The sequence below is a fragment of the Triticum urartu genome, chromosome 6 (assembly GCF_003073215.2).
Source record: "Triticum urartu cultivar G1812 chromosome 6, Tu2.1, whole genome shotgun sequence".
NCBI classification, from domain to species: domain Eukaryota; kingdom Viridiplantae; phylum Streptophyta; class Magnoliopsida; order Poales; family Poaceae; genus Triticum; species Triticum urartu.
This window is the reverse complement of record NC_053027.1, coordinates 552,948,600-552,975,990: the sequence shown is the minus strand read 5'-3', so window position 1 is coordinate 552,975,990 and position 27,391 is coordinate 552,948,600. Positions and strand designations below refer to the sequence as shown.

The 27,391-nt window shown below is 43.7% G+C and overlaps 2 protein-coding genes across 2 annotated transcripts; one reads left to right on the top strand and one right to left on the bottom strand.

The window, feature by feature from the left end:
* The first annotated feature begins 134 nt into the window (after positions 1–134).
* On the top strand, positions 135–19,372 carry LOC125517000. The gene is made up of 4 exons (XM_048682238.1): positions 135–178; positions 10,785–10,962; positions 12,938–13,183; positions 18,780–19,372. Exons 1-4 carry the CDS (start codon positions 135–137, stop codon positions 19,002–19,004), a joined length of 693 nt encoding a protein of 230 aa, XP_048538195.1. The 3' UTR covers positions 19,005–19,372.
* On the bottom strand, positions 13,601–18,320 carry LOC125515279 (LRR receptor-like serine/threonine-protein kinase EFR). Its single transcript, XM_048680721.1, has 2 exons — positions 14,410–18,320; positions 13,601–14,313 (listed from the first exon to the last, which is right to left on the bottom strand). Exons 1-2 carry the CDS (start codon positions 17,339–17,341, stop codon positions 13,931–13,933), a joined length of 3,315 nt encoding a protein of 1,104 aa, XP_048536678.1. The 5' UTR covers positions 17,342–18,320; the 3' UTR covers positions 13,601–13,930.
* Positions 19,373–27,391: the final 8,019 nt, after the last annotated feature.

Below are 27,391 nucleotides of genomic sequence, written 5' to 3'. Positions count from 1 at the left end.
CACGTTAACAATCGGCAAACGCCCTATGCATCAGTTTGCTCTGCATGTACTTCTCGATCTAGACTTATCTCCCCTATAACTGGTAATACTTTGCTGCAGCGGCAACTACCGATGAGCAATTAGTAAGTACAACGATGTCATTTGCAATCAGCGACATGGAGGGCATCAAAAGTTTAAGGTAAAACTACACACAGATTAAGTCCTTGTGCATACACGTGTGAGTGTACGTAGGTTTAAAGGCTAATCATGTGGCCATGTGTGCAGCAGTATGGATCCAATCAATAGCATTCAAATGCATATGAGACATGGAGGATTTAGTACACCCAAAAGAACACTGACGTACCCCTCTTTGTAAGTTCAGTTTGCACTAACAACTGAAACTATGCATGAAGTGCTTATTCCGGTTTACTCTTGACATTGCAGTCTTCATCTTTTACACCTGAATGTGATGAGCACTTGAAGCCTAAAGTGGGTATGACATTTGAAGGACTCGAGGCAGTAGAGAAGTTCTACAAGGCATATGCACATGAATCAGGTTTTGGTGTTCGAATCGGACAACAGAAAAAGATTGATAATAAGGTGGTCCGGACTAAGCGTTTCATGTGTAATAGGGAAGGATTCAAGTCAAAAGATAGTAACGAGACAGATGACCCCTTGAAGAAAAGGCGTAAGCAAACAAATACGTGATGCGGTTGTGATGCCCATATCTTTGTTAGACTTTGTGGGGACAACACCTACAAGATAGACTCATGGGTTGAGCACCATGTTCATGGTCTTGTATCACCTAATAAGCGGCATTTGATCAGATCGAATCGTACAGTTAGTGAGAGGGCAAAGAATACTTTATACACATGTCATAAGGCAAGCATTGGAACCTCTCACGCATATAGGCTCCTGCAAGTTAGCGAGGGCGGAATTCCGAATGTTGGCTGCTCAAAGAGGGACTTGCAGAATTACTACCAAGCACTCAGGTATAAAATCAGAGATGCATATGCTCAAATGTTTGTGGCCCAGTTAGCCAAAAAGCAGGAAGTGAATTCATCATTTTTCTATGATTTTGACGTGAATGATGAGGGGAAGCTATTGCGTGTGTTCTGGGCGGATGCCACAGGCAGGAAGAACTATAGTCACTTTGGTGATGTCATATCCTTTGATTCTACATATACCACTAATCAGTACAACATGATATTTGCACCATTTACCGGGGTTAATCATCACTTACAAAGTGTATTTTTTGCTGCTGCATTCTTATCAAATGAGAAGGATGAGTCATACATTTGGTTATTTGAGACCTTCTTAAAAGCAATGGGAGGGATAGCACCTAGACTCATCATAACCGATGAAGCCACTAGCACCAAGAATGGTATTGACGAAGTTCTTCCAACCACCGTCATAGGCTGTGCATGTGGCATATAATGGAAAAGGTTCCAGAAAAAAGTTGGACCTGTGATTAGAGAAGATTCTGAATTTTGGACGAGATTGAACTCATGTGTTTGGGGTTCGGAAACTTCAACAGAGTTTGAGTCACAGTGGAATTCCATCATTACAGATTTTGGATTGGAGGAAAATGAGTGGTTGAGTAAAAGGTTTAGCATTCGACATATATGGATACCGGCCTACTTTATGGATATATATCTCTAGCAGGCATTCTCCAAACCACTTCAAGATCAGAAAGTGCAAATTCCTTTTTTAACCGCTTCATTCATCGAAGGCTTGCTTTTGTTGAGTTTTGGCTTAGGTTTGACACAGCTTTAGAATGCCAGCGTGAGGAAGAATTAATGGCAGACAACAGAAGCATACATACCACTCCGCAACTATTTACGCCATGGACAATGGAGAAACAGGGTAGTGAGGTATTCACATATGAGGTGTTCGAGAAATTTCAGCTACAGGTTATTGCTGCTAGATGTTGGAAATATGCCCTAGAGGCAATAATAAAAGTATTATTATTATATTTCTTTGATCATGATAATTGTCTTTATTCATGCTATAACTGTATTATCCGGAAATCGTAATACACGTGTGAATACATAGACCATAATATGTCCCTAGTAAGCCTCTAGTTGACTAGCTCGTTGATCAACAGATAGTCATGGTTTCCTGGCTATGGACATTGGATGTCATTGATAACGGGATCACATCATTAGGAGAATGATGTGATGGACAAGACCTAATCCTAAGCATAGCACAAGATCGTGTAGTTCGTTTGCTAGAGCTTTTCCAATGTCAAGTATCTTTTCCTTTGACCATGAGATCGTGTAACTCCCGGATACCGTAAGAATGCTTTGGGTGTATCAAACGTCACAACGTAACTGGGTGACTATAAAGGTGCACTACAGGTATTTCCGAAAGTGTCTGTTGGGTTGACACGGATCGAGACTGGGATTTGTCACTCCATATAACGGAGAGGTATCACTAGGCCCACTCGGTAATGCATCATCATTATGAGCTCAAGGTGACCAAGTGGTTGATCACGGGATCATGCATTACGGTACGAGTAAGTGACTTGCCGGTAACGAGACTGAACAAGGTATTGGATACCACGATCGAGTCTCGGGCAAGTAACATACCGATTGACAAAGGGAATTGTATACGGGGTTGATTAATCCTCGACATCGTGGTTCATCCGATGAGATCATCGTGGAGCATGTGGGAGCCAACATGGGTATCCAGATCCCGCTGTTGGTTATTGCCGGAGAGTCGTCTCGGTCATGTCTGCTTGTCTCCCGAACTCCGTAGGGTCTACACACTTAAGGTTCGGTGACGCTAGGGTTGTGAAGATATGTATATGCAGTAACCCGAATGTTGTTCGGAGTCCCGGATGAGATCCCGGACGTCACGAGGAGTTCCGGAATGGTCCGGAGGTAAAGAATTATATATAGGAAGTACTGTTTCGGCCATCGGGACAAGTTTCGGGGTTATCGGTATTGTACCGGGACCACCGGAGGGGTCCCGGGGGCCCACCGGGTGGGGCCACCTGTCCCGGGGGGCCACATGGGCTGTAGGGGGTGCGCCTTGGCCTATATGGGCCAAGGGCACCAGCCCCTATAGGCCCATGCGCCTAGGGTTTCCATGGGGGAGGAGTCCCACTAGTGGAAGGCACCCCTAAGTGCCTTGGGGGGTGGGGGAGGGAAACCTCCCCTGGCCGCCGCACCTAGGAGATTGGATCTCCTAGGCTGCGCACCACCCCCCCTTGGCCCTACTATATATAGTTGAAGAGAGGAGGGATTTCATACCTCAGCCTTTGGTGCTTCCCTCTCTCCCCGTTACGTCTCTCCCTCGTAGTATAGGCGAAGCCCTGCTACTGTGACGCCCTGCATCCACCACCACGCCGTTGTGCTGCTGGATCTTCATCAACCTCTCCTCCCCCCTTGCTGGATCAAGAAAGGAGGAGACGTCATCCGTTCCGTACGTGTGTTGAACGCGGAGGCACCGTCCGTTCGGTGCTTGATCATCGGTGATTTGAATCACGTCGTGTTCGACTACATCATCCCCGTTCTTTGAACGCTTCCGCTCGCCATCTACAAGGTACGTAGATGCATCTAATCACTCGTTGCTAGATGAACTCCTAGATGGATCTTGGTGAAACCGTAGGAAATTTTTTGTTTTCTGCTACGTTCCCCAACAGTGGCATCATGAGCTAGGTCTATGCGTAGTTCTCTTGCACGAGTAGAACACAAAGTAGTTGTGGGCGTTGATTTTGTTCAATATGCTTGCCGTTACTAGTCTTATCTTGATTCAGCGGCATCGTGGGATGAAGCGGCCCGGACCGATCTCACACGTACTCTTACGTGAGACAGGTTCCACCGACTGACATGCACTAGTTGCATAAGGTGGCTAGCGGGTGTCTGTCTCTCCTACTTTAGTCGGATCGGATTCGATGAAAAGGGTCCTTATGAAGGGTAAATAGCAATTGGCATATCATGTTGTGGTCTTTGCGTAGGTAAGAAACGTTCTTGCTAGAAACCCATAGCAGCCACGTAAAACATGCAAACAACAATTAGAGGACGTCTAACTTGTTTTTGCAGGATATGCTATGTGATGTGATATGGCCAAAAGGATGTGATGAATGATATATGTGATGTATGAGATCGATCATGTTCTTGTAATAGGAATCACGACTTACATGTCGATGAGTATGACGATCTACAAGGATGATCATGGAGCCCCAAGATGGAGATCAAAGGAGCTATGTGATATTGGCCATATCATGTCACTATTATTATTTGAGTACATGTGATGTTTATCATGTTTTGCATCTTGTTTACTTAGAACGACGGTAGTGAATAAGATGATCCCTTACAACAATTTCAAGAAGTGTTCTCCCCTAATTGTGCACCGTTGCTACAGTTCGTCGTTTCGAAGCATCACGTGTTAATCGGGTGTGATAGATCCTTACGTTCACATACAACGGGTGTAAGACAGTTTTACACATGCAAAAACACTTAGGGTTAACTTGACGAGCCTAGCATGTACAGACATGGCCGCGGAACACAGAGACCGAAAGGTCGAACACGAGTCGTATGGAAGATACGATCAACATGAAGATGTTCACCGACGATGACTAGTCCGTCTCACGTGTTAATCGGACACGGCTTAGTCGACTTGGATCGTGTAACACTTAGATGACTAGAGGGATGTCTAATCTGAGTGGGAGTTCATTAATAGTTTGATTAGATGACTTAATTATCATGAACTTAGTCTAAAATCTTTACAATATGTCCTTTAGATCAAATGGCCAACGTTGTATTCAATTTCAACGCGTTCCTAGAGAAAACCAAGCTGAAAGACGATGGCAGCAACTATACGGACTGGGTCCGGAACCTGAGGATCATCCTCATAGCTGCCAAGAAAGATTATGTCCTACAAGCACCGCTAGGTGATCCACCCGTCCCACAGAACCAAGACGCTATGAACGCTTGGCAGACACGTACTGATGACTACTCCCTCGTTCAGTGCGGCATGCTTTACAGCTTAGAGCCGGGGCTCCAAAAGCGTTTTGAGAGACATGGAGCATATGAGATGTTCGAAGAGCTAAAAATGGTTTTTCAAGCTCATGCCCGGATCGAGAGATATGAAGTCTTCGATAAGTTCTTCAGCTGTAAGATGGAGGAAAATAGTTCTGTCAGTGAGCACATACTCACTATGTCTGGGTTACATAACCGCTTGACTTAGCTGGGAGTTAATCTCCCGGATGACGCGGTCATTGACAGAATCCTCCAGTCGCTTCCACCAAGCTACAAGAGCTTTGTGATGAACTTCAATATGCAGGGGATGGTAAAGACCATTCCTGAAGTATTTGCTATGCTGAAATCAGCAGAGGTAGAAGTCAAGAAGGAACATCAAGTGTTGATGATGAATAAAACCACTAAGTTCAAGAAGGGCAAGGGTAAAAAGAACTTCAAGAAAGACGGCAAGGAAGTTGCTGCGCCCGGCAAGCAAGCTGTCGGGAAGAAGTCGAAAAATAGACCCAAGCCTGAGACAGAGTGCTTTTATTGCAAAGGGAAGGGTCACTGTAAGCGGAACTGCCCCAAATACTTAGCGGATAAGAAGGCCGGCAACACCAAAGGTATATTTGATATACATGTAATTGATGTGTACCTTACCAGTACTCGTAGTAACTCCTGGGTATTTGATACCGGTGCCGTTACTCATATTTGTAACTCACGCAGGAGCTGCGGAATAAACGGAAACTGGCGAAGGACAAGGTGACGATGCGCGTCGGGAATGGTTCCAAGGTCGATGTGATCGCCGTCGGCATGCTACCTCTACATTTACCTACGGGATTAGTTATAAACCTCAATAATTGTTATTTAGTGCCATGTTTGAGCATGAACATTGTATCAGGATCTCGTTTAATACGAGATGGCTACTCATTTAAATCCGAGAATAATGGTTGTTCTATGAGAGATATGTTTTATGGTCATGCTCCGATAGTCAATGGTTTATTCTTAATGAATCTCGAGCGTATTACTACACATGTTCATAGTGTGAGTACCAAAAGATGTAAGGTTGATAATGATAGTCCCACATACTTGTGGCACTGCCGCCTTGGTCACATAGGTGTCAAACGCATGAAGAAGCTCCATGCAGATGGACTTTTAGAGTCTCTTGATTATGAATCATTTGACACGTGCGAACCATGCCTCATGGGAAAAATGACCAAGACTTCGTTCTCAGGAACAATGGAACGAGCAACCAACTTATTGGAAATCATACATACTGATGTGTGCGGTCCAATGAGTGTTGAGGCTCGCGGTGGCTATCGTTATGTCCTCACCCTCACTGATGACTTGAGTAGATATGGGTATGTCTACTTAATGAAACACAAGTCTGAAACCTTTGAAAAGTTCAAGGAATTTCAGAGTGAAGTTGAGAATCAACGTGACAGGAAAATCAAGTTTTTACGATCAGATCGTGGAGGAGAATACTTGAGTCATGAATTTGGCACACACTTAAGAAAATGTGGAATAGTTTCACAACTCACGCCGCCTGGACACCTCAGCGTAACGGTGTGTCCGAACGTCGTAATCGCACTCTATTAGATATGGTGCGATCTATGATGTCTCTTACCGATTTACCGTTATCTTTTTGGGGCTATGCTTTAGAGACTGCCGCATTCACTTTAAATAGGGCTCCGTCGAAATCCGTTGAGACGACACCGTATGAATTATGGTTTGGGAAGAAACCTAAGCTGTCGTTTCTAAAAGTTTGGGGATGCGATGCTTATGTCAAGAAACTTCAACCTGAAAAGCTCGAACCCAAGTCGGAAAAATGCGTCTTCATAGGATACCCTAAAGAAACTTATGGGTATACCTTCTACCTCAGATCCGAAGGCAAGATCTTTGTTGCCAGGAATGGATCCTTTCTAGAGAAAGAGTTTCTCTCGAAAGAAGTAAGTGGGAGGAAAGTGGAACTTGATGAAGTATTACCTCTTGAACCGGTAAATGGCGCAACTCAAGAAAATGTTCCTGAGGTGCCTGCACCGACTAGAGAGGAAGTTATTCATGATGATCAAGATACTTCTGATCAAGCTCCTACTGAAATTCGAAGGTCCACAAGGACACGTTCCGCACCAGAGTGGTACGGCAACCCTGTCTTGGAAATCATGTTGTTAGACAACGGTGAACCTTCGAACTATGAAGAAGCGATGGCGGGACCGGATTCCAACAAATGGCTAGAAGCCATGAAATCCGAGATAGGATCCATGTATGAAAACGAAGTATGGACTTTGACTGACTTGCCCGTTGAACGGCGAGCCATAGAAAATAAATGGATCTTTAAGAAGAAGACAGACGCGGATGGTAATGTGACCATCTATAAAGCTCGGCTTGTCGCTAAGGGTTATCGACAAGTTCAAGGGGTTGACTACGATGAGACTTTCTCACCGGTAGCGAAGCTGAAGTCCGTCCGAATCATGTTAGCGATTGCCGCATTCTATGATTATGAAATATGGCAAATGGACGTCAAAACGGCATTCCTTAATGGTTTCCTTAAGGAAGAATTGTATATGATGCAGCCGGAAGGTTTTGTCGATCCTAAGAATGCTAACAAGGTGTGCAAGCTCCAACGCTCGATTTATGGGCTGGTGCAAGCATCTCGAAGTTGGAACATTCGCTTTGATGAGATGATCAAAGCATTTGGGTTTACGCAGACTTATGGAGAAGCCTGCGTTTACAAGAAAGTGAGTGGGAGCTCTGTAGCATTTCTCATACTATATGTAGATGACATACTTTTGATGGGAAATGATATAGAACTCTTGGACAGCATCAAGGCCTACTTGAATAAGAGTTTTTCAATGAAGGACCTTGGAGAACCTGCTTATATATTAGGCATCAAGATCTATAGAGATAGATCAAGACGCCTCATAGGTCTTTCACAAAGTACATACCTTGATAAGATTTTGAAGAAGTTCAAAATGGATCAGTCCAAGAAAGGGTTCTTGCCTGTTTTGCAAGGTATGAAATTGAGCTCAGCTCAATGTCCGACCACGGCAGAAGAGATAGAAGAGATGAGTGTCATCCCCTATGCCTCAGCCATAGGTTCTATTATGTATGCCATGCTGTGTACCAGACCTGATGTAAACCTTGCCGTAAGTTTGGTAGGAAGGTACCAAAGTAATCCCGGCAAGGAACACTGGACAGCGGTCAAGAATATCCTGAAGTACCTGAAAAGGACTAAGGAAATGTTTCTCGTTTATGGAGGTGACGAAGAGCTCGTCGTAAAGGGTTACGTCGACGCTAGCTTCGACACAGATCTGGATGACTCTAAGTCACAAACCGGATACGTGTATATGTTGAATGGTGGAGCAGTGAGCTGGTGCAACTGCAAACAGAGCGTCGTGGCGGGATCTACATGTGAAGCGGAGTACATGGCAGCCTCGGAGGCAGCACATGAAGCAATATGGGTGAAGGAGTCCATCACCGACCTAGGAGTCATACCCAATGCGTCGGGGCCAATCAAACTCTTTTGTGACAACACTGGGGCTATTGCACTTGCCAAGGAGCCCAGGTTTCACAAGAAGACAAGGCACATCAAGCGTCGCTTCAACTCCATTCGTGAAAATGTTCAAAATGCAGACATAGAGATTTGTAAAGTACATACGGACCTGAATATAGCAGATCCGTTGACTAAACCTCTCCCTAGGGCAAAACATGATCAACACCAGAATTCCATGGGTGTTCGATTCATCACAATGTAACTAGATTATTGACTCTAGTGCAAGTGGGAGACTGTGTTGGAAATATGCCCTAGAGGAAATAAAAAGATTATTATTATATTTCTTTGTCATGATAATTGTCTTTATTCATGCTATAACTGTATTATCCGGAAATCGTAATACACGTGTGAATACATAGACCATAATATGTCCCTAGTAAGCCTCTAGTTGACTAGCTCGTTGATCAACAGATAGTCATGGTTTCCTGGCTATGGACATTGGATGTCATTGATAAACGGGATCACATCATTAGGAGAATGATGATGTGATGGACAAGACCTAATCCTAAGCATAGCACAAGATCGTGCAGTTCGTTTGCTAGAGCTTTTCCAATGTCAAGTATCTTTTCCTTTGACCATGAGATCGTGTAACTCCCGGATACCGTAAGAATGCTTTGGGTGTATCAAACGTCACAACGTAACTGGGTGACTATAAAGGTGCACTACAGGTATTTCCGAAAGTGTCTGTTGGGTTGACACGGATCGAGACTGGGATTTGTCACTCCATATAACGGAGAGGTATCACTAGGCCCACTCGGTAATGCATCATCATTATGAGCTCAAGGTGACCAAGTGGTTGATCACGGGATCATGCATTACGGTACGAGTAAAGTGACTTGCCGGTAACGAGACTGAACAAGGTATTGGATACCAACGATCGAGTCTCGGGCAAGTAACATACCGATTGACAAAGGGAATTGTATACGGGGTTGATTAAATCCTCGACATCGTGGTTCATCCGATGAGATCATCGTGGAGCATGTGGGAGCCAACATGGGTATCCAGATCCCGCTGTTGGTTATTGATCGGAGAGTCGTCTCGGTCATGTCTGCTTGTCTCCCGAACTCGTAGGGTCTACACACTTAAGGTTCGGTGACGCTAGGGTTGTGAAGATATGTATATGCAGTAACCCGAATGTTGTTCGGAGTCCCGGATGAGATCCCGGACGTCACGAGGAGTTCCGGAATGGTCCGGAGGTAAAGAATTATATATAGGAAGTGCTGTTTCGGCCATCGGGACAAGTTCCGGGGTTATCGGTATTGTACCGGGACCACCGGAGGGGTCCCGGGGGCCCACCGGGTGGGGCCACCTGTCCCGGTGGGCCACATGGGCTGTAGGGGGTGCGCCTTGGCCTATATGGGCCAAGGGCACCAGCCCCTATAGGCCCATGCGCCTAGGGTTTCCATGGGGGAGGAGTCCCACTAGTGGAAGGCACCCCTAAGTGCCTTGGGGGGGAGGGAAACCTCCCCTGGCCGCCGCACCTAGGAGATTGGATCTCCTAGGCTGCGCACTACCCCCCCTTGGCCCTCCTATATATAGTTGAAGAGAGGAGGGATTTCATACCTCAGCCTTTGGTGCTTCCCTCTCTCCCCGTTACGTCTCTCCCTCGTAGTATAGGCGAAGCCCTGCTACTGTGACGCCCTGCATCCACCACCACGCTGTCGTGCTGCTGGATCTTCATCAACCTCTCCTCCCCCCTTGCTGGATCAAGAAAGGAGGAGACGTCATCCGTTCCGTACGTGTGTTGAACGCGGAGGCACCGTCCGTTCGGTGCTTGATCATCGGTGATTTGAATCACGTCGTGTTCGACTACATCATCCCCGTTCTTTGAACGCTTCCGCTCGCCATCTACAAGGTACGTATATGCATCTAATCACTCGTTGCTAGATGAACTCCTAGATGGATCTTGGTGAAACCGTAGGAAAATTTTTGTTTTCTGCTATGTTCCCCAACACTAGAGACCATTGTTGTGTTCAGAGTATTACACAAGGTGTGGGGGTAAAAAATGTGACCCTGAGAGGTCGGTCTGGTAAGATTAGGGAGGTTTGCTATGACATTGGAAGCATGACAGCAAATTGTTCGTGCAAGTTATTTGAGTCACTCAGTATTCCATGTCGGCATATTATCCAAGTATTGAGGATTGAAAACCAAAATGAGCTTCCTAGCTACTATATTATGAAAAGATGGCAGAAAAGGTGCAAAAGGTAAAAATAATAATGCATGACAACCGATTTCTTATTGTTATTCCAAAATCATATGATTAACAACATTCTTTTGTTTTGCAGGGAGAATGTTTATGATGAACATGGGAACCTACTAGAAGAAAAGCCCATGGATTCACTTGATGCGGCCACAAGAAAGAAGATTTCAGGTGTACGAGATAAGATGGAAGAGCTTATTCAAAAGGCGAAACATTTAGATGAAGCATTAGACTTCTTAACATCAAGTGTGATGAACATTGAGGCACCTTTGGACCAAATGATCCCTGCAGCCACCCAAAGCACAAGGCAAGAGGAATATGGGGCTTTTATTGGTTGTAATATTCCCACTGAAGTTCATATACATCCGCCGACTGATGTCCGTACCGTGGGGAGATGCAAAAGAATAAAGCGAGGAAAGGAGATCAAGGAGAGGGGGGGGGGGTCAAAAAAATAAGGACAAAGAAGGCAAGGCAAAGGTCGCACGCTTGTGCAAGACGTGCAAGCAAATGGTATTTCATGATAGTCGTAATTGTCCAAGCAAAAAAGAGAAAGGGAGTGTGACTGTGCAAGTTATGCAGCCAAATGGTGCTTCTTGATATGGTCCAAGCAAAAAATGATTTTATCTATATTATCATGCACACTCTGATGTACTGAATTATGTAATCGGTGAGAATTTGTGTCATGTCAAATTATAGTTGACTTGATTTCTGAGAGGTTTTGATGCTTGTCAAATTGCACTAGTAGAAAAAGGGTCTAATGTGAAACTAATTAGTCCCGGTTTGTAATTGAACCGGCATTAATGTGACCATCAGTACCGGTTCCGACGGCTAGGCAGGCGACGCTCATTAGTATCGGTTCGTGGTGAACCTTTAGTACCGGTTCGTGATGAACCTTTAGTACTGGGTGCTCAGGGTTTAGATCGTGGGGTTGAAACGGAATGGCTACACGGACACACGAACTAGGTAGGATTCACCAAATATGTTGCCCATGAAGTTTTGAGTAGAGTTTAAACGGCAAAAAAAATATAGAAATTATATTCAACTTTGATCTTGTATCAAAGGTCTTGTCAAGAAAAATATGGCAGTCAAAACCGATCCAAAATAGGACATTCGGTTTAAATAATATCTCCCGTTTCGTGTTTGAGACCAAAATAACTGGACGTACATGTTTACTAGTATTATATTCGGAGTGAGATGTGTAGTGCGGGTTAATTTTTTGTAAAGTGAAGGGTTGTCTCGGCAAAGATGGTCTAGTTTGACTTGAGACCAAATGTGGGCCATTCTTTTTTCATCTATTGGCCCAAAAGCTAGTAGTGCATTGGTTGCATAGATTAGTTCGGTGCACAGGATAGGGTTCTCTTAACATGGCAGGCACGCTCTCCCATGCTCGTGTTATATCAGTACATGGATCGTACTGTTCCCCCTGCAGTTTTCATCTCAAAAATTTGTGTTGTGCTGTACTGCAGTGTAGTACATGCATTAGCGTACAAGCATGGGGCAAACCTTTTCCTTTTAGTGCTACCTAGCTTAGCTTAGCTTACTTTGGTTACTGGATCTACCCGATGGAAGATGACAACTCAGACTATTTTCAATCGGTTTAGATGGTGGTCATGTAATAGGATAGATATTTAGTATTCCTATCTTTGTTCACCGGCCGGTTGTGGCTTCTCTTTTACTGTTTAGCTCTTGATGAGCCTTTTTTGTGTTCTTTGACCGAGATAGAAAGACTTGTATTAGATCTTTTGCTTATTAATAATCATGGCCGCATGTATCGTTCAGATGTAGAGGTTGGGACAAACCCCCTTTTTCTAAAAAAAAAAGCTTAGCTTAGCTTGTGGGTTGGGTTGACTTTGATCAGGAGACGTCCACTTGCGGTGACCAGTGGGCATCGATCCCTTCCCTCAAAAGGAGAAAACACGGAGGCTATGACCTACGAGGACGCCAGAATCAGAATCGTAACGCATATGCAGCGAGGAATGGCGAAGGGGTCACTGTTCACTGTTCACTGGCCACACACGTAGGCAACCATGGCGAGCACGGAAATTCCCCAATTTTCGTGACTATTCCGCCGGAAAATACAGTCGTTCCTGCGCATGAAATTATTCTGTTTTCTCTTCTGTTCCGACAGAATGAATCTGTCCCATTTCATATTTTCTCTCCGTTTCGGTTTTCCACGGAGCAGACGAGAATATTCTACAGTATTTGTGTTCAGATTTTCCTTTTTGAAAAACTAAGAAGGAAAAAGCAAGTCCAAAGTCGAAAGAAGCTTTCTTGCTTGCCGTCTCGTCTGACTGTCTCAAGTACCAGAGCGAGGCTGCCGAGTCAGGGAACAGGCCGCGGGACGACAGTGAGAACATGAAGCTGCCGCGGAGCGCCAAGACCGCGCCGGCAAAGGTCGACGTCCGGCGGCCACCTTCCGCCTTGCGCGGCCGACGGCCATCGTCACGACGTGCAGGGAAACCCCATTCCCAAATTGACGCCAAAGTGAGTTCCTAGGGTTTGCTATTTTCTTTTTCTTTTCTTTTTTTTAGGGTACTATTTTCATTTTCTTTTCTAGTCCTGTTATTTCCGTGTTAAATACCAAAATTACCGTATCGATTGTGTACAATTTTTGCTTCGAATTTGATTTAACCGGGATTAATCGGACTTGTAGTCTCAGTCCGTAAAGATTAGGCTTCGTTGCAGGCTCTACTAGTACCAGTACTGGGTGGTCCAAACTTGACATATCATACATGAATGTTAGCTGGTGTTTCAATTATTAGGTAGGGAGGCAGATACAGAGATCTCTGATTAGAAAAGCAACACTAATGCAGATAGTTCAATTGGAAATATATTGGTAATAGTTGATTACTGTCCCACACGGTTGGGTGGGGAGGCTAAGTTGCTTTGGTTGATGAAAGCAATAGGAAAACATAGCTATCAGCTTTTTATCCGAAGAGAAGTTCGCTTTTACATAATAGCTCAGGGCCTTTAACATCAATGCATAGTGAAATTTACTACCTTCGATTCTTTTTATAAGACGTTTTAGACAGCTGATTTTGAACTGTTTTGGGAGTTGTCTGAACCATCTAAAACGTCTTATAAAAGTGAACAGAGGGAGGGAGTACACTAGAAGATTCAGAAATTAGCTACCTAGCTTTTACAATGAAGAAGACCCAAATAAACGGAAATAGCTGCGACATAAATCTGTATACAGTACATCAAAACTGTTCTAGGCTTGTACTGTAGCTCTCAACCGTTCATTGAGAAAAATGCTTCTTTTACAGCCATTACTTCGCCATAAATTTCATGCATGCTTGGGCGATCTTTTGGTGACTCGACGGAGCATAACATCCCAAGTTTAAGAAGTTGCAGAGCGCAGATATGCATCACTGTAGTTGGCTTGTATTCTTCTATTTTTGGGGTAACACCAGGCGGATCTCCAGTTTTTGGCATAAGGCTGGGTTGAAGAATATGTTCAATCTCTGAAAGTGATGCATCCACATACTTCTGGAGTGTAAGGCCATTACTGAAGGCTTCATCAGTAGGTCTTTTCCCCGTCAGCATTTCTAAAAGTATGATGCCATAACTGTAGACATCGCCCTCGGTTGAGATTTGACTGCCCATGCCATACTCTGCAACGATTTGAAACAAAAAAGTTATGACAGGCACTAGAATGTTTTAATGAAAGGTAACATAATACTTAATTCAGACTAGTTTTAGTTACCCACCAGGAGCAATATATCCAATAGTTCCCCCTGGTCCAGTTATGCTTGTTGAGTTGCTCTGAGCTTCAGATGAATAACCATGAATTAACCTTGCTAGCCCAAAATCACAGACATACGCAGTATATTCGTCATCAAAGAGTATATTGCTTGGCTTCAAATCACAGTGAACCACTGGTGGGATGCATTGGTTATGAAGGTATTCCAGAGCAGACGCAATGTCAACTGCTATGCATATCACCGTCACCAAACTCAAATCAGCATTCTTCTGGATCTTAGCATGAAGTCGATTTTCAAGGCTACCATTTGCCATATATTCAAATACCAGAGCTTTGAACTCATTCCCCATCAGATCGTAAGTTGAGCATGCAGTTATGACACTCACGAGATTTCGGTGTCGAATGTGCCGGAAAGCTTTGCACTCAGCAATAAAGCTATCCAATGCACCATACTGATTAAGTTTGAACACTTTAACAGCCACCAAGTTGTCTTTTCCTTCCAACTGACCTTTATACACTATCCCGAATTGCCCAGAACCAACTATATTGGTTGGAGAAAAGCCATTTGTTGCTTTGCTTACATCATTGTATGTTAGCCTTTTAAACTCTGTGTATGTGTGGTCAATGGACTGACTTGATCTCTGCCTCTTCTTTCTCAAAATATGGAAAACCAGGGAAACCAGCCCTAAGATCAAGGCCAATGCAACAACAGCTGACAGAGCTGCCAACAATGGAACAATGAACTTGCGCTTTCTCTGAGATGCCGAGGTGGAGCACCTGGGCAAATCGTTGACTTGAACATTTGAACAAAGAAGTGCATTTCCTTGGACAGAAACACTACTTGTGTTAGCAAAGGCTCCACCTATCGGAACTGGCCCCTCAAAGTTATTGAAGGACATATTTAGGTACTGCAGCGAAGTAAACGTCTCAAGGAATTCTGGTATTGTACCAGATAAATTGTTTTGGGAGAAATCTAATGCTCTGACACCCTTGAGGCTTGCCAATGATTCTGGAATGCTTCCTTCTAGGAGGTTCCTGTCTAAGTTCAGTGCTTCCAACCGGATACATGCACCAAGTGCGGATGGGATTTTGCCTCTGAGTTTGTTGTGCGAAAGGTTCAAGGAGCCAAGGTTTATCAAGCTACCAATTTCTAGAGGTATGGAGTCTGTGAATTGGTTATGTGATAGGTCAAGTAACCAACTTAGTTGATTCAACTTGCTAAACACGCGCCCATTGATACTTCCGTTGAGGCCATTGCTGGAAAGGTTTAGTGCCACCAATTTCTGGCAGCCGGATAAACTTGTAGGTATGCTTCCACTTAATTCATTTTCTTGTAAATAAAGTTCCGTCAACTGATTCAAGTTACCAATGGAAGGTGGAATTTCTCCGGAGAACTTGTTCCGTGATAGGCTAAGAACAACCAGTTTGCTTAGCTGGCCAAGAATAGAAGGTATAGGCCCTGTGAAAATATTGTTATCAAGATAAAGTAGGGAAGTTTTAGACAGGTTCCCAATCTCCAAGGGAATAGTTCCAGATATGTAGTTTGACCGTAGAATCAAGTTAACCATACTTTTGGGCAGGGTTGCTACAGAACCAGGCGGCAAATTGCCACGTAGTTTGTTTCCGCCCAAGTTCACCTTTAGCAGCTGTGTACAGTTTGCCAAGGACGAGAAGAATGTCCAGTCTCCAGCTTCTAGCTGGTTTGAGTACAACATTAGGACCTGCAAATTCGTCATGGAGCCGAAGGAAGGGACCACCCCGCTCAGCGAATTGTTGCCGAGATACAGGAACTCCATGCTGGAGGCATTGGCTAGCGATGCCGGAATCTCACCCTCAAAATGATTGTTAGACATGATCAATGAATTTATGTTAGAAAGAGTGTTCCCCATATCAGAAGGAAGTGTTCCTCGAAGATTATTGTTGGCCAACCCAAGAAAGCTTAGCAAAGGTAAACTGTAAATGGATGGTGGCACTATCCCTGATAGATTGTTGTATGAGAGGTCAAGAAATTGCAGGCCTGATAGCTTGGATAAATCTGGGATGTTTCCCTGCAACTGGTTTTGCGCAATTAACAGACCTGTAAGCCGTGTGAGATTTCCTACTGAGGGCGGCACAATTCCAGTTAGGCTATTCCCTGTTAAATCGAGGTAGTTGAGCTTTGAAGGGAAGTTTGTGAAAGATGGAATTTGTCCAGAAAGATTGTTCATTGAAACATGTATCTCTGTGATGGTTGAGCTGTTGAAAAGAGCTGCCGGTATGGCCCCAGAAAGACTGTTGTTTTGTAAAGAAAGGTAGCGAAGGGAGGAACAATTTGCCAAAAACAGCGGGATTTCTCCCTCGAGAAAGTTGTTGGCGAGACTGACAGACTCCAGAGCCGGTGAGCTCCCGAGTAGAGGTGGAATCTCACCAGAAAGTTTATTGCTGGACAAGTCTAGAGAGGATAGGTTGCGAAGCGTACCGAGTGGAGGTGGGATCGCACCTCCAACAGAGTTGCTGCTCAGCGCCAAGACATCAAGGCTAGAGCATAAGGACAGCGATTCCGGGATCTCGCCGGTGAGCGCGTTGGAGCTGAGGTTGAGGTACCGGAGTCCAGAGAGCCGGCCAATCTCTGGTGGGAGATGGCCAGAGAGCTGGTTGTTCGGCAAGTGGATTCTAACCAACGATGTGAGGTTGAACATGCAGAGCGGGATTTCGCCGGTGAGGCCTTGTGCCTCCATGTCCAAGGCCACCACCAGGGGTAGTTGTGGCTGCCCTGTGCACGAGATGCCGCGCCAAGTGCAGAAATCAGGCGAGGTGGTGTTCCATGTGGTGGTGGAGAGGCGAGACTTGAGGCAGAGCAGAGCGTCTTGGTTGTTGTCGGATTCATCAGCTAATGTTGTCATAGACAAAGGATGCAAAACCGATGAGACAAGGATGGCTAACACTAATGCACAAGCCATCTGGTTGATATGCAATGTGAGCAACCATGGATATTGGGCTGATTTGATTCTGGAAGAGCGGTAAATTGCCTTTTATAGAGGTCTATTGCTGGATTATAGAAGCCTTTGGCTGATTGTTCTTGGTGCATACAAGTCTAGCTTTGTGTTCAGAGCTGAAACCTACAAACGTGCCGTTTATAAACTTCTGGACCTACGGTTGGAGTTTCCTTGATGGAGTACCAGTTTGTTAGTTACTCAATACATGTCCACATTGGGTGTGTGAAATTACATGTAGTATAAACATGGACTATATCAGGTTGACTTGGATTATGCCATTTTGAGGTCACAGTTGTGCTACAGTTCCTATTAATTCCTATTGAAACATTTTCGCACCAGGAGTGTGATATTTGTAGTACATTTCAAACAACTTCTCTTCCTACTTATTGCCCCCAGTTTGGTAGATTTTGAGGGCAATGACGCGTATGAAAATCCTGTGAGAAGTTCCTGTCCAACTTCGTTAGTAGACTGAAAACTAGTGTGATCATATCAAACTTTTGCAGTTTCTCTAACTTGTGCACACTGTCTTGCCTAAATAGTTGATGGAGAAAAATGGTCACAGGCAAAGTCCTTGCGCTGCCATCAGAACAGCATTTTCCAGTCAACGCGATTGGTCTTTGAATAGATTTTTCTCTGCTACTTGTCTGTCTTATACAGTATAAATCGCTGTTAAAAGTTATTGAAACTTCTTGTCAAAGTTATCGAAATATCAGTTTTCTCTGCTTTCTTTCCAGTCAAAGTTATTGAAAGTTCTTGTCTCGTAAATATGTTTTGAACTAGTCCTGGTACAGATCCTTTATTTAGACGGAGATGAAGCATAATGCCCAACCATAGTGAGTGCAACGGCCTTCATTTTCCCTCATAATGGATTGGAGGTACCTCTTGGTTCTTCGACTTGTTACAACCGGGATCATGCTGCTCATTTTCTTGCACCCGGCATCTTCGAGTATGTGCTCTGCCTTGCGATTCTACCATGTGCAACCTGTACCTCTCTTTGATATACCAGTTTTGTTCACAGGAAATCGTGCTTTTTTATATGGCAATCTCTATCTTCTACTTATATCTGTTCATTTTGCGGGAACTACCAGGACAAATAATCTCCCTACATCTCATGATATCCTGATTAATTAGTTTGATCCCAGCAATGTTTTAATCCAAACTCATTTTCACCTGATACACTCTCATCAGCCATCAAGAATAGATCACCTTAGGTGTAATAATTGAAACCCTTTTTTGTTGCCGGTACGCTAACATGGAGTTCAATTCCATTACAAAGTATTGGATGTACTATGCTCTTCTTCAGAATTTTTCGGTCTACTTACAACAGCAAGCTAGAAATTCAGGCCATTATCGCGAATATAGGTTGTCCCGTTTATAACCACATTGTATTTGTCTCTTGCAGATACTGAACCCAATTGTCCACCTTGTACTTGCTGCAGACCATGCAGCTGTGGTCATAACTGATTGTACATCGTTCCAGCAGTCTTCTTGGGATTACTGTTCCGCAGAAAGCCGATCACGTCTCCTCTTTTTACACCATATATATGTATTACTCGGTTGCACCGTAGTAAAACAAGATACTGTTGTAACGATGGATGCTGGTCTATTGAGTATTTACCTGGCCTAAGACTCGGAGCACTATGCCATAACTTGTAACGTTGAATGCTGGTCTCTATGTAACGATCTTACTACTCCCTTCGTAAAATAATATAAGAGCATTTAGATCATTACTTTAATGATCTAAACGCTTTTATATTAATTTACAGAGGGAGACTATTCATAAGGGCATGAGCAAGGTGTTAAGCATGTACATATGCCCAAACCGGTGCCTAAGTAGTGAGATAATTTCAGTTTCTTTGTCCTCGTCTCACTTTCTTTGATGTACAGTCTTTAGTACATCAACAACAAAAGGCACACTATTTGGTAAAATATGTATTAAAATGCTCAATTAACCGAGAGAAAAATAAAATACAGAAGCTGCTTATTTTGGTGGAAGCGATTTGTAAGCTTCGAAGGAAGTTATGTACTGCTAAGATCAGTTTGCGGTTGCCGAACTGTGTTGCGTTTTGCTTATTTTATAAGGGTTAATTAGATAAATGCCACTTCAATTATGGCGATTCATAAAAATGCCACTGCAATTTCCAAACTTTGAAAAATGCCACTGCAATTTTGGCAAACTTTGAAAAATGCCACTGCAGACTTTGAAAAATGCCACTGGAAATGGCATGAAATGGCATTTTTCAAAGTTTGAAAATTGCAGTGGCATTTTTATGAATCACCATAATTGGAGTGGCATTTATCTAATTAACCCATTTAATAATGTATTTGTGAACAAATTACCCACCAAAGTATGCATAAACAAGTCAAACAATCACTAAAAAATTAGACAAAAAAGGACTGGCAAACGGGATTGTCATAATCCACCATAACGCTAAACGCATCCTGATACTTAACACTGGTTGGACTAGATGATTATAGCACTATTCTCGGGGCTAAAGAGCATCTCCAACAAGTCCCTTTCTCGTAACAAAAAGCTGGCTTAGAGTGAGTTGGACAAGAAAAAAACTGCTCCAACAGGTCCGTAAGCACGATTTTTCTTTAGGAAACACCATATAATCAGCTCAACTTCCCCTCAATTCTAGGGGAATATAGCCCTTCCCGTAAACCTTTCCTAAACATAGCACAAAAAAAAACCTTTTCTCCCGGGTGAAGTTTCACGTACCTTCGCCTGTAGCCCCCGCCGACCCTGCCGTCCGTCACGCCGCTGATCCCGATCAGCTGCCCGTGTCCGTCGTGGCCTCGTCGCCCACCTCGGCTGCCTCCACCATCGGCCATCGCCGCCAACCCGGCCCGGGCAGCCCAGCGGGCAAGCAGCTCATCCGTAGCCAACCTGCAGGGAAGGAGGGAAGCGCCATTCCCCGCCACCTCGTCATGTCGGCGAAGAAAATAGAGGAAGAGTACAAGATCATGCTCACGAGACCTGTAGGTTTTGACACCTCTCTGCTTCAATATCTTGAGTTGACAAAGGCACAAATTTTTGCAACGAAGATGGTAGGAGGTGCGGTTGCGGGGGCAAGTGCACATGGCAACATGGATGGTCACGAGAGTGGAAATTGCGATGGTAATTGAAGCAGCACAAAGGTTGTGAAGGAGCAACTCCACCTTGCTGCTACAATGTGTACAGCACAAGTGTTGAAGGAACAGTTTCGACGTGCTGCGCTAGATATCGCTCTAGAGGCGAACGTAGGCTGATAGGACAACAAGAGTTCAACCCAGAACTCCTAGGGCACAAGATCTACTCCAAAATCTTAGATAAAAACAACAAGTTCTATTATAGGTAGGGGTACATAGTCTGGTTACAAAGTAGAGGTGAGGATCTCTATTTATAGAGCTTTGGGAAGCCTTCGCATACTTCTACTTATAGCTGGAATACTCTAGAAAACATTATGTAAGTTTCACCATTCTACTCATAGCTACTCACAACTAGAAGACTCTAGAAAACAGTAGATAGGATAGAAAAGAAAAGAAAAGGAAAGAAATACTACACTAGAGTGGAAGCATCTAGAAGTAGCCAAACAGATCTGGCATCTGTTTTCTTTCTTCTCATTTAGTGTTCCTCATCATTCTCTCCTAGTTGTTTGAAACTCGCCCTCGAGTTATCTTCATAGAGCGCTTCTTCTGGATGGTAGAGAGTCAAGTCCGCAACATTGAAAGTGTTGGAGATACCCATGTCACTTGGAAGATCTATCACATAAGCATTATCATTTATCTTCCTCACGATAGAGAAGGGCCCATACCTTCCCTGCCTAAGTTTCCCTTTAACACCTAAAGGCAGCCTCTCTTTTCGGAGGTAGACCATCACCTTATCCCTGACTTGGAATGATTTTGGCCTCTTTTTGCAATCAGCAAGTTGTTTATATTTTTGATTATGTGCTTCCAAAGCGTCGCGAATCTCTTCAAATAACTCGGTGTAATTATCAGCAAAGGACAATGCTGATTTTGAGTTTCCCCTTGATGGCAGCTCCACCAGGTCCACCACATGTGTTGGAACTTTAGTGTAGACAATGGAAAAAGGGCCCCTTCCTGTGGATCTATTATTGGAGTTATTGTAGGAGAACTCTGCAAGAGATAAAGCCAAATTCCATTGCCCCTTTCTTTCTCCACAAATGCAAGGAGAACTCTGCAAGAGATAAAGCCAAATCCCATTGCCCCTTTCTTTCTCCACAAATGCAACATATCAGATTTCCCAAAAACTTGTTCACCACTTCCGTTTGTCCATCTGTTTGTGGATGAGCAGTGCTAGAAAATTTCAATTCAGTGTTGAATTGCTTCCACAAAGTGAGCCAAAATGCAGCAAGAAACTTGCTATCACGATCTGAGACGATGGACCTTGGAACTCCATGAAGTCTAACCACTTCTCGAAAGAATAGGTTTGCCACATGATGAGCATCCGTTGTCTTGCGGCATGGAATGAAATGAGCCATCTTAGAGAATCTGTCCACGACCACAAACACAACATTACTCTCTCGTCTTGTTCTTGGGAAGCCCAAGACGAAGTCCATAGAGATGTCCTCCCATGGAGCGACAGGAACAGGCAAAGGCATGTATAACCTTGTGTTCTGGACTTGGCCTTTGTAGGTTTGACACATAGGGCATCGCTGAACAAACTTTCCAGCATCTCTCTTTAGTTGTGGCCAAAAGTAGCGAGCTTCCAGGCTAGCGACAGTCTTGTCCCGTCCAACATGGCCACTAAGATCACTTGAATGGAGCTCTCTAACCAGCTTGTCACGTAGAGAACTTCTTGGAATGCACAAACGATCATTTTTGAAGAGATGTCCATCTTGCATCAAATAGTCATCACCTAATGGTTGGCCCCTTGCATGCTTTACCCAAACATGGCCAAAGTCTTCGCCACCCTCATACAACTCCTTTATTTGATCCATGCCCGGAAGTTCGGCTTCAAAAGAAGTCAAGAGGCATGCACGACGACTCAAAGCATCAGCCACTCTGTTAGTTATTCCAGATTTATGCATGATGAGATAGTTAAACCTCTCTAGATATGCTGCCCATCTTGCTAGCATGCGGTCAACATGCTTTTGATTTCTAAAATGCTTCAAGGATTGATGGTCGCTATAAACAATGAACTCTTTAGGCAGCAAATAGACTTCCCAAGTTTTCAACGCTCTGAAAACGGCGTATAATTCTTGCTGATAGGTACTCCATTTCTGTCTAGCTTCACTTAACTTCTCACTAAAGAAAGCAATGGGCTTCCTTTCTTGAGATAGGACAACTCCAATGCCTACTCCACTTGCATCACACTCCAACTCAAAAGTCTTGTTGAAATCAGGTAGTACTAAGACAGGAGCTTGTGATAGCTTTTGTTTAATCTCATTGAAACTAGCTTCAGCTGCTTCTGTCGATTGGAACTTTCCTTTCTTCAAACACTCGGTAATTGGTGCCATGATAGTGCTGAAATTCTTCACAAATCGCCTATAAAAAGTTGCAAGGCCATGAAAGCTGCTTACCTCAGAAATGGTCTTAGGAGTTGGCAATTCTCGGATTTCTTCAACCTTAGAATCATCAACACGAATGTCGTCACATGTTAGGACGAATCCTAGGAAAAGAAGTTGTGTTTGCAGGAAAACACATTTCTTCAAGTTGACGTAGAGCTCATTTCCCCTTAGTACTTCTAGCACCCTTCCGAATGTGATCAAAGTGTTCATCCTCATCCTTGCTATGGATCAAGATGTCATCGAAATAGACCACAACAAAGTGGGATAAGAAGGGTCTAAGGACTTGATTCATTAAGTGCATAAAGGTACTTGGTGCATTTGAGAGTCCAAATGGCATGACTAGCCATTCAAACAACCCTTCCTTTGTCTTGAAGGCGGTTTTCCATTCATCCCAGGGTCTTATATGGTTTTGATGATGTCCACTTCTCAAATCTAGCTTTGTGAACACTCTTGCTCCACTAAGCTGATCCAACATTGTTAGGGAACGTAGTAATTTCAAAAATTTCCTACGCACACGCAAGATCATGGTGATGCATAGCAACGAGAGGGGAGAGTGTGATCTACGTACCCTTGTAGACCGACAGCGGAAGCGTTAGCACAACGCGGTTGATGTAGTCGTACATCTTCACGGCCCGACCGATCAAGCACCGAAACTACAGCACCTCCGAGTTCTAGCACACGTTCAGCTCGATGACGATCCCCGGACTCCGATCCAGCAAAGTGTCGGGGAAGAGTTCTGTCAGCACGACGGCGTGGTGACGATCTTGATGTACTACCGTCGTAGGGCTTCGTCTAAGCACCGCTACAATATTATCGAGGACTATGGTGGCAGGGGGCACCGCACACGGCTAAGAATATGATCACGTGGATCAACTTGTGTGTCTATGGGGTGCCCCCTGCCCCCGTATATAAAGGAGCAAGGGGGAGGCCGGCCGGCCCTTGTGGGGGCGCCAAGGAGGAGTAGGATTCCTACTCCTAGTTGGAGTAGGTTTCCACCTTTCCTAGTCCAACTAGGAGAAGGGGGGAAAGGGGGGAAGAGGGGAAGGAAGGGAGAGAGGGGCTGCGCCCCAAACCCCTTGTCCAATTCGGACTGGGCTTGGGAGGGGCGCGCGCCACCTCCTGGTCCTTCCCACTAAGGCCCATTAAGGCCCATTGCTTCTTCCTCGTATTCCCGTAACTCCCCGGTACCTCCGAAAATATCCGAACCACTCGGAACCTTTCCGATGTCCGAATATAGTCGTCCAATATATCGATCTTTACGTCTCGACCATTTCGAGACTCCTCGTCATGTCCCCGATCTCATCCAGGACTCCGAACTCCTTCGGTACATCAAAACTCATAAACTCATAATATAACTGTCATCGAAACCTTAAGCGTGCGGACCCTACGGGTTCGAGAACAATGTAGACATGACCGAGACACGTCTCCGGTCAATAACCAATAGCGGAACCTGGATGCTCATATTGGCTCCTACATATTCTACGAAGATCTTTATCGGTCAGACCGCATAACAACATACGTTGTTCCCTTTGTCATCGGTATGTTACTTGCCCGAGATTCGATCGTCGGTATCTCAATACCTAGTTCAATCTCTTTAGCGGCAAGTCTCTTTACTCGTTCGGTAATACATCATCTCGCAACTAACTCATTAGTTATAATGCTTGCAAGGCTTAAGTGATGTGCATCACCGAGAGGGCCTAGAGATACCTCTCCGACAATCGGAGTGACAAATCCTAATCTCGAAATACGCCAACCCAACATGTACCTTTGGAGACACCTGTAGAGCCCTTTATAATCACCCAGTTATGTTGTGACGTTTGGTAGCACACAAAGTGTTCCTCCGGCAAACGGGAGTTGCATAATCTCATAGTTATAGGAACATGTATAAGTCATGAGGAAACCAATAGCAACATACTAAATGATCGGGTGCTAAGCTAATGGAATGGGTCATGTCAATCAAATCATTCAAATAATGATGTGATCCCGTTAATCAAATGACAACTCTTTGTCCATGGTTAGGAAACATAACCATCTTTGATTAACGAGCTAGTCAAGTAGAGGCATACTAGTGACACTCTGTTTGTCTATGTATTCACACATGTATTATGTTTCCGGTTAATACAATTCTAGCATGAATAATAAACATTTATCATGAAATAAGGAAATAAATAATAACTTTATTATTGCCTCTAGGGCATATTTCCTTCAGTCTCCCACTTGCACTAGAGTCAATAATCTAGATCACATCACCATGTGATTAACATCGATAGTTCACATCATCATGCGATTAACACCCATAGTTCACATCGCCATGTGACCAACACCCAAAGGGTTTACTAGATTCAGTAATCTAGTTCACATCACTTATGTGATTAACACCCAAAGAGTACTTAGGTGTGATCATGTTTTGCTTGTGAGAGAAGTTTAGTCAACGGGTCTGCCATATTCAGATCCGTATGTATTTTGCAAATTTCTATATCAACGATGCTCTGCATGGAGCTACTCTTAGCTAATTGCTCCCACTTTCAATACATATCCAGATTGAGACTTGGAGTCATCTAGATCAGTGTCAAAATTTGCATCGACGTAACCCTTTACGACGAACCCTTTTTGTCATGTCCGTAATTGAGAAACATATCCTTATTCCACTAAGGATAATTTTGATCGCTGTCCAGTGATCTACTCCTAGATCACTATTGTACTCCCTTGCCAAAATCAGTGTAGGGTATACAATAGATCTGGTACACAGCATGGCATACTTTATAGAACCTATGGCCAAGGCATAGGGAATGACTTTCATTCTCTTTCTATCTTCTATCGTGGTCGTGTTTTGAGTCTTACTCAATTTCACACCTTGTAACACAGGCAAGAACTCTTTCTTTGACTATTCCATTTTGAACTACTTCAAAATCTTGTCAAGGTATGTACTCATTGAAAAAACTTATCAAGCGTTTTGATCTATCTCTATAGATCTTGATGCTCAATATGTAAGTAGCTTCACCAAGGTCTTTCTTTGAAAAACTCCTTTCAAATACTCCTTTATGCTTTGCAGAATAATTCTACATTATTTCCGATCAACAATATGTCATTCACATATACTTATCAGAAATGCTGTAGTGCTCCCACTCACTTTCTTGTAAATACAGGCTTCACCGCAAGTCTGTATAAAACTATATGCTTTGATCAACTTATCAAAGCGTATATTCCAACTCCGAGATGCTTGCACCAGTCCATAGATGGATCGCTGGAGCTTGCATATTTTGTTAGCACCTTTAGGATTGACAAAACCTTCTGGTTGCATCATATACAACTCTTCTTTAAATCCATTAAGGAATGTAGTTTTGTTTATCCATTTGCCAGATTTCATAAAAATGCGGCAATTGCTAACATGATTTGGACAGACTTAAGCATCGCTACGAGTGAGAAAATGTCATCGTAATCAACACCTTGAACTTTGTCAAAAACTTTTTTCGACAAGTCTAGCTTTGTAGATAGTAACAATACTATCAGCGTCCGTCTTCCTCTTGAAGATCCATTTATTTCCATGGCTTGCCGATCATCGGGCAAATCCATCAAAGTCCATACTTTGTTCTCATACATGGATCATATCTCAGATTTCATGGCCTCAAACCATTTCGCGGAATCTGGGCTCATCATCGCTTCCTCATAGTTCGCAAGTTCGTCATGGTATAGTAACATGACTTCAAGAACAGGATTACCGTACCACTCTGGTGCGGATCTCACTCTGGTTTACCTATGAGATTCGGTAGTAACTTGATCTGAAGTTACATGATCATCATCATTAGCTTCCTCACTAATTGGTGTAGTAGTCACAAGAACAGATTTCTGTGATGACTACTTTCCAATAAGGGAGCAGGTACAGTTACCTCATCAAGTTCTACTTTCCTCCCACTCACTTTTTTCAAGAGAAACTCCTTCTCTAGAAAGGATCCATTCTTAGCAACGAATGTCTTGCCTTCGGATCTGTGATAGAAGGTGTACCCAACATTTTCTTTTGGGTATCCTATGAAGATGCACTTCTCCGATTTGGGTTTGAGCTTATCAGGTTGAAACTTTTTCACATAAGCATTGCAACCTCAAACTTTAAGAAATGACAGCTTAGGTTTCTTGCCAAACCATTGTTCATACGGTGTCGTCTCAACGGATTTAGATGGTGCCCTATTTAATGTGAATGCAGCTGTCTCTAATGCATAACCCCAAAACGGTAGTGGTAGATCGGTAAGAAACATCATAGATTGTACTATATCCAATAAAGTACGGTTATGACATTCGGACACATCATTATGCTGTGGTGTTCCAGGTGGCGTGAGTAGTGAAACTATTTCACATTGTTTTTAACTGAAGGCCAAACTCGTAACTCAAATATTTTACTTCTGCGATCATATCGTAGAAACTTTTATTTTTGTTACGATGATTCTCCACTTCACTCTGAAATTCTTTGAACTTTTCAAATGTTTCAAACTTGTGTTTCATCAAGTAG

Bases quoted from the DNA above. Each gene is read 5' to 3' on its own strand.
- LOC125517000 (XM_048682238.1), top strand. From the start codon at position 135: ATGTCATTTGCAATCAGCGACATGGAGGGCATCAAAAGTTTAAG. The intron at 10,963-12,937 runs GCACCTTTGGAC...AAAACTAAGAAG, and splicing joins CAAGTGTGATGAACATTGAG to GAAAAAGCAAGTCCAAAGTC. The intron at 13,184-18,779 runs GTGAGTTCCTAG...TGTCTCTTGCAG, and splicing joins ATTCCCAAATTGACGCCAAA to ATACTGAACCCAATTGTCCA.
- LOC125515279 (XM_048680721.1), bottom strand. From the start codon at position 17,341: ATGGCTTGTGCATTAGTGTTAGCCATCCTTGTCTCATCGGTTTTGCAT. The intron at 14,314-14,409 runs GTGGGTAACTAA...AAATCGTTGCAG, and splicing joins TATTGGATATATTGCTCCTG to AGTATGGCATGGGCAGTCAA.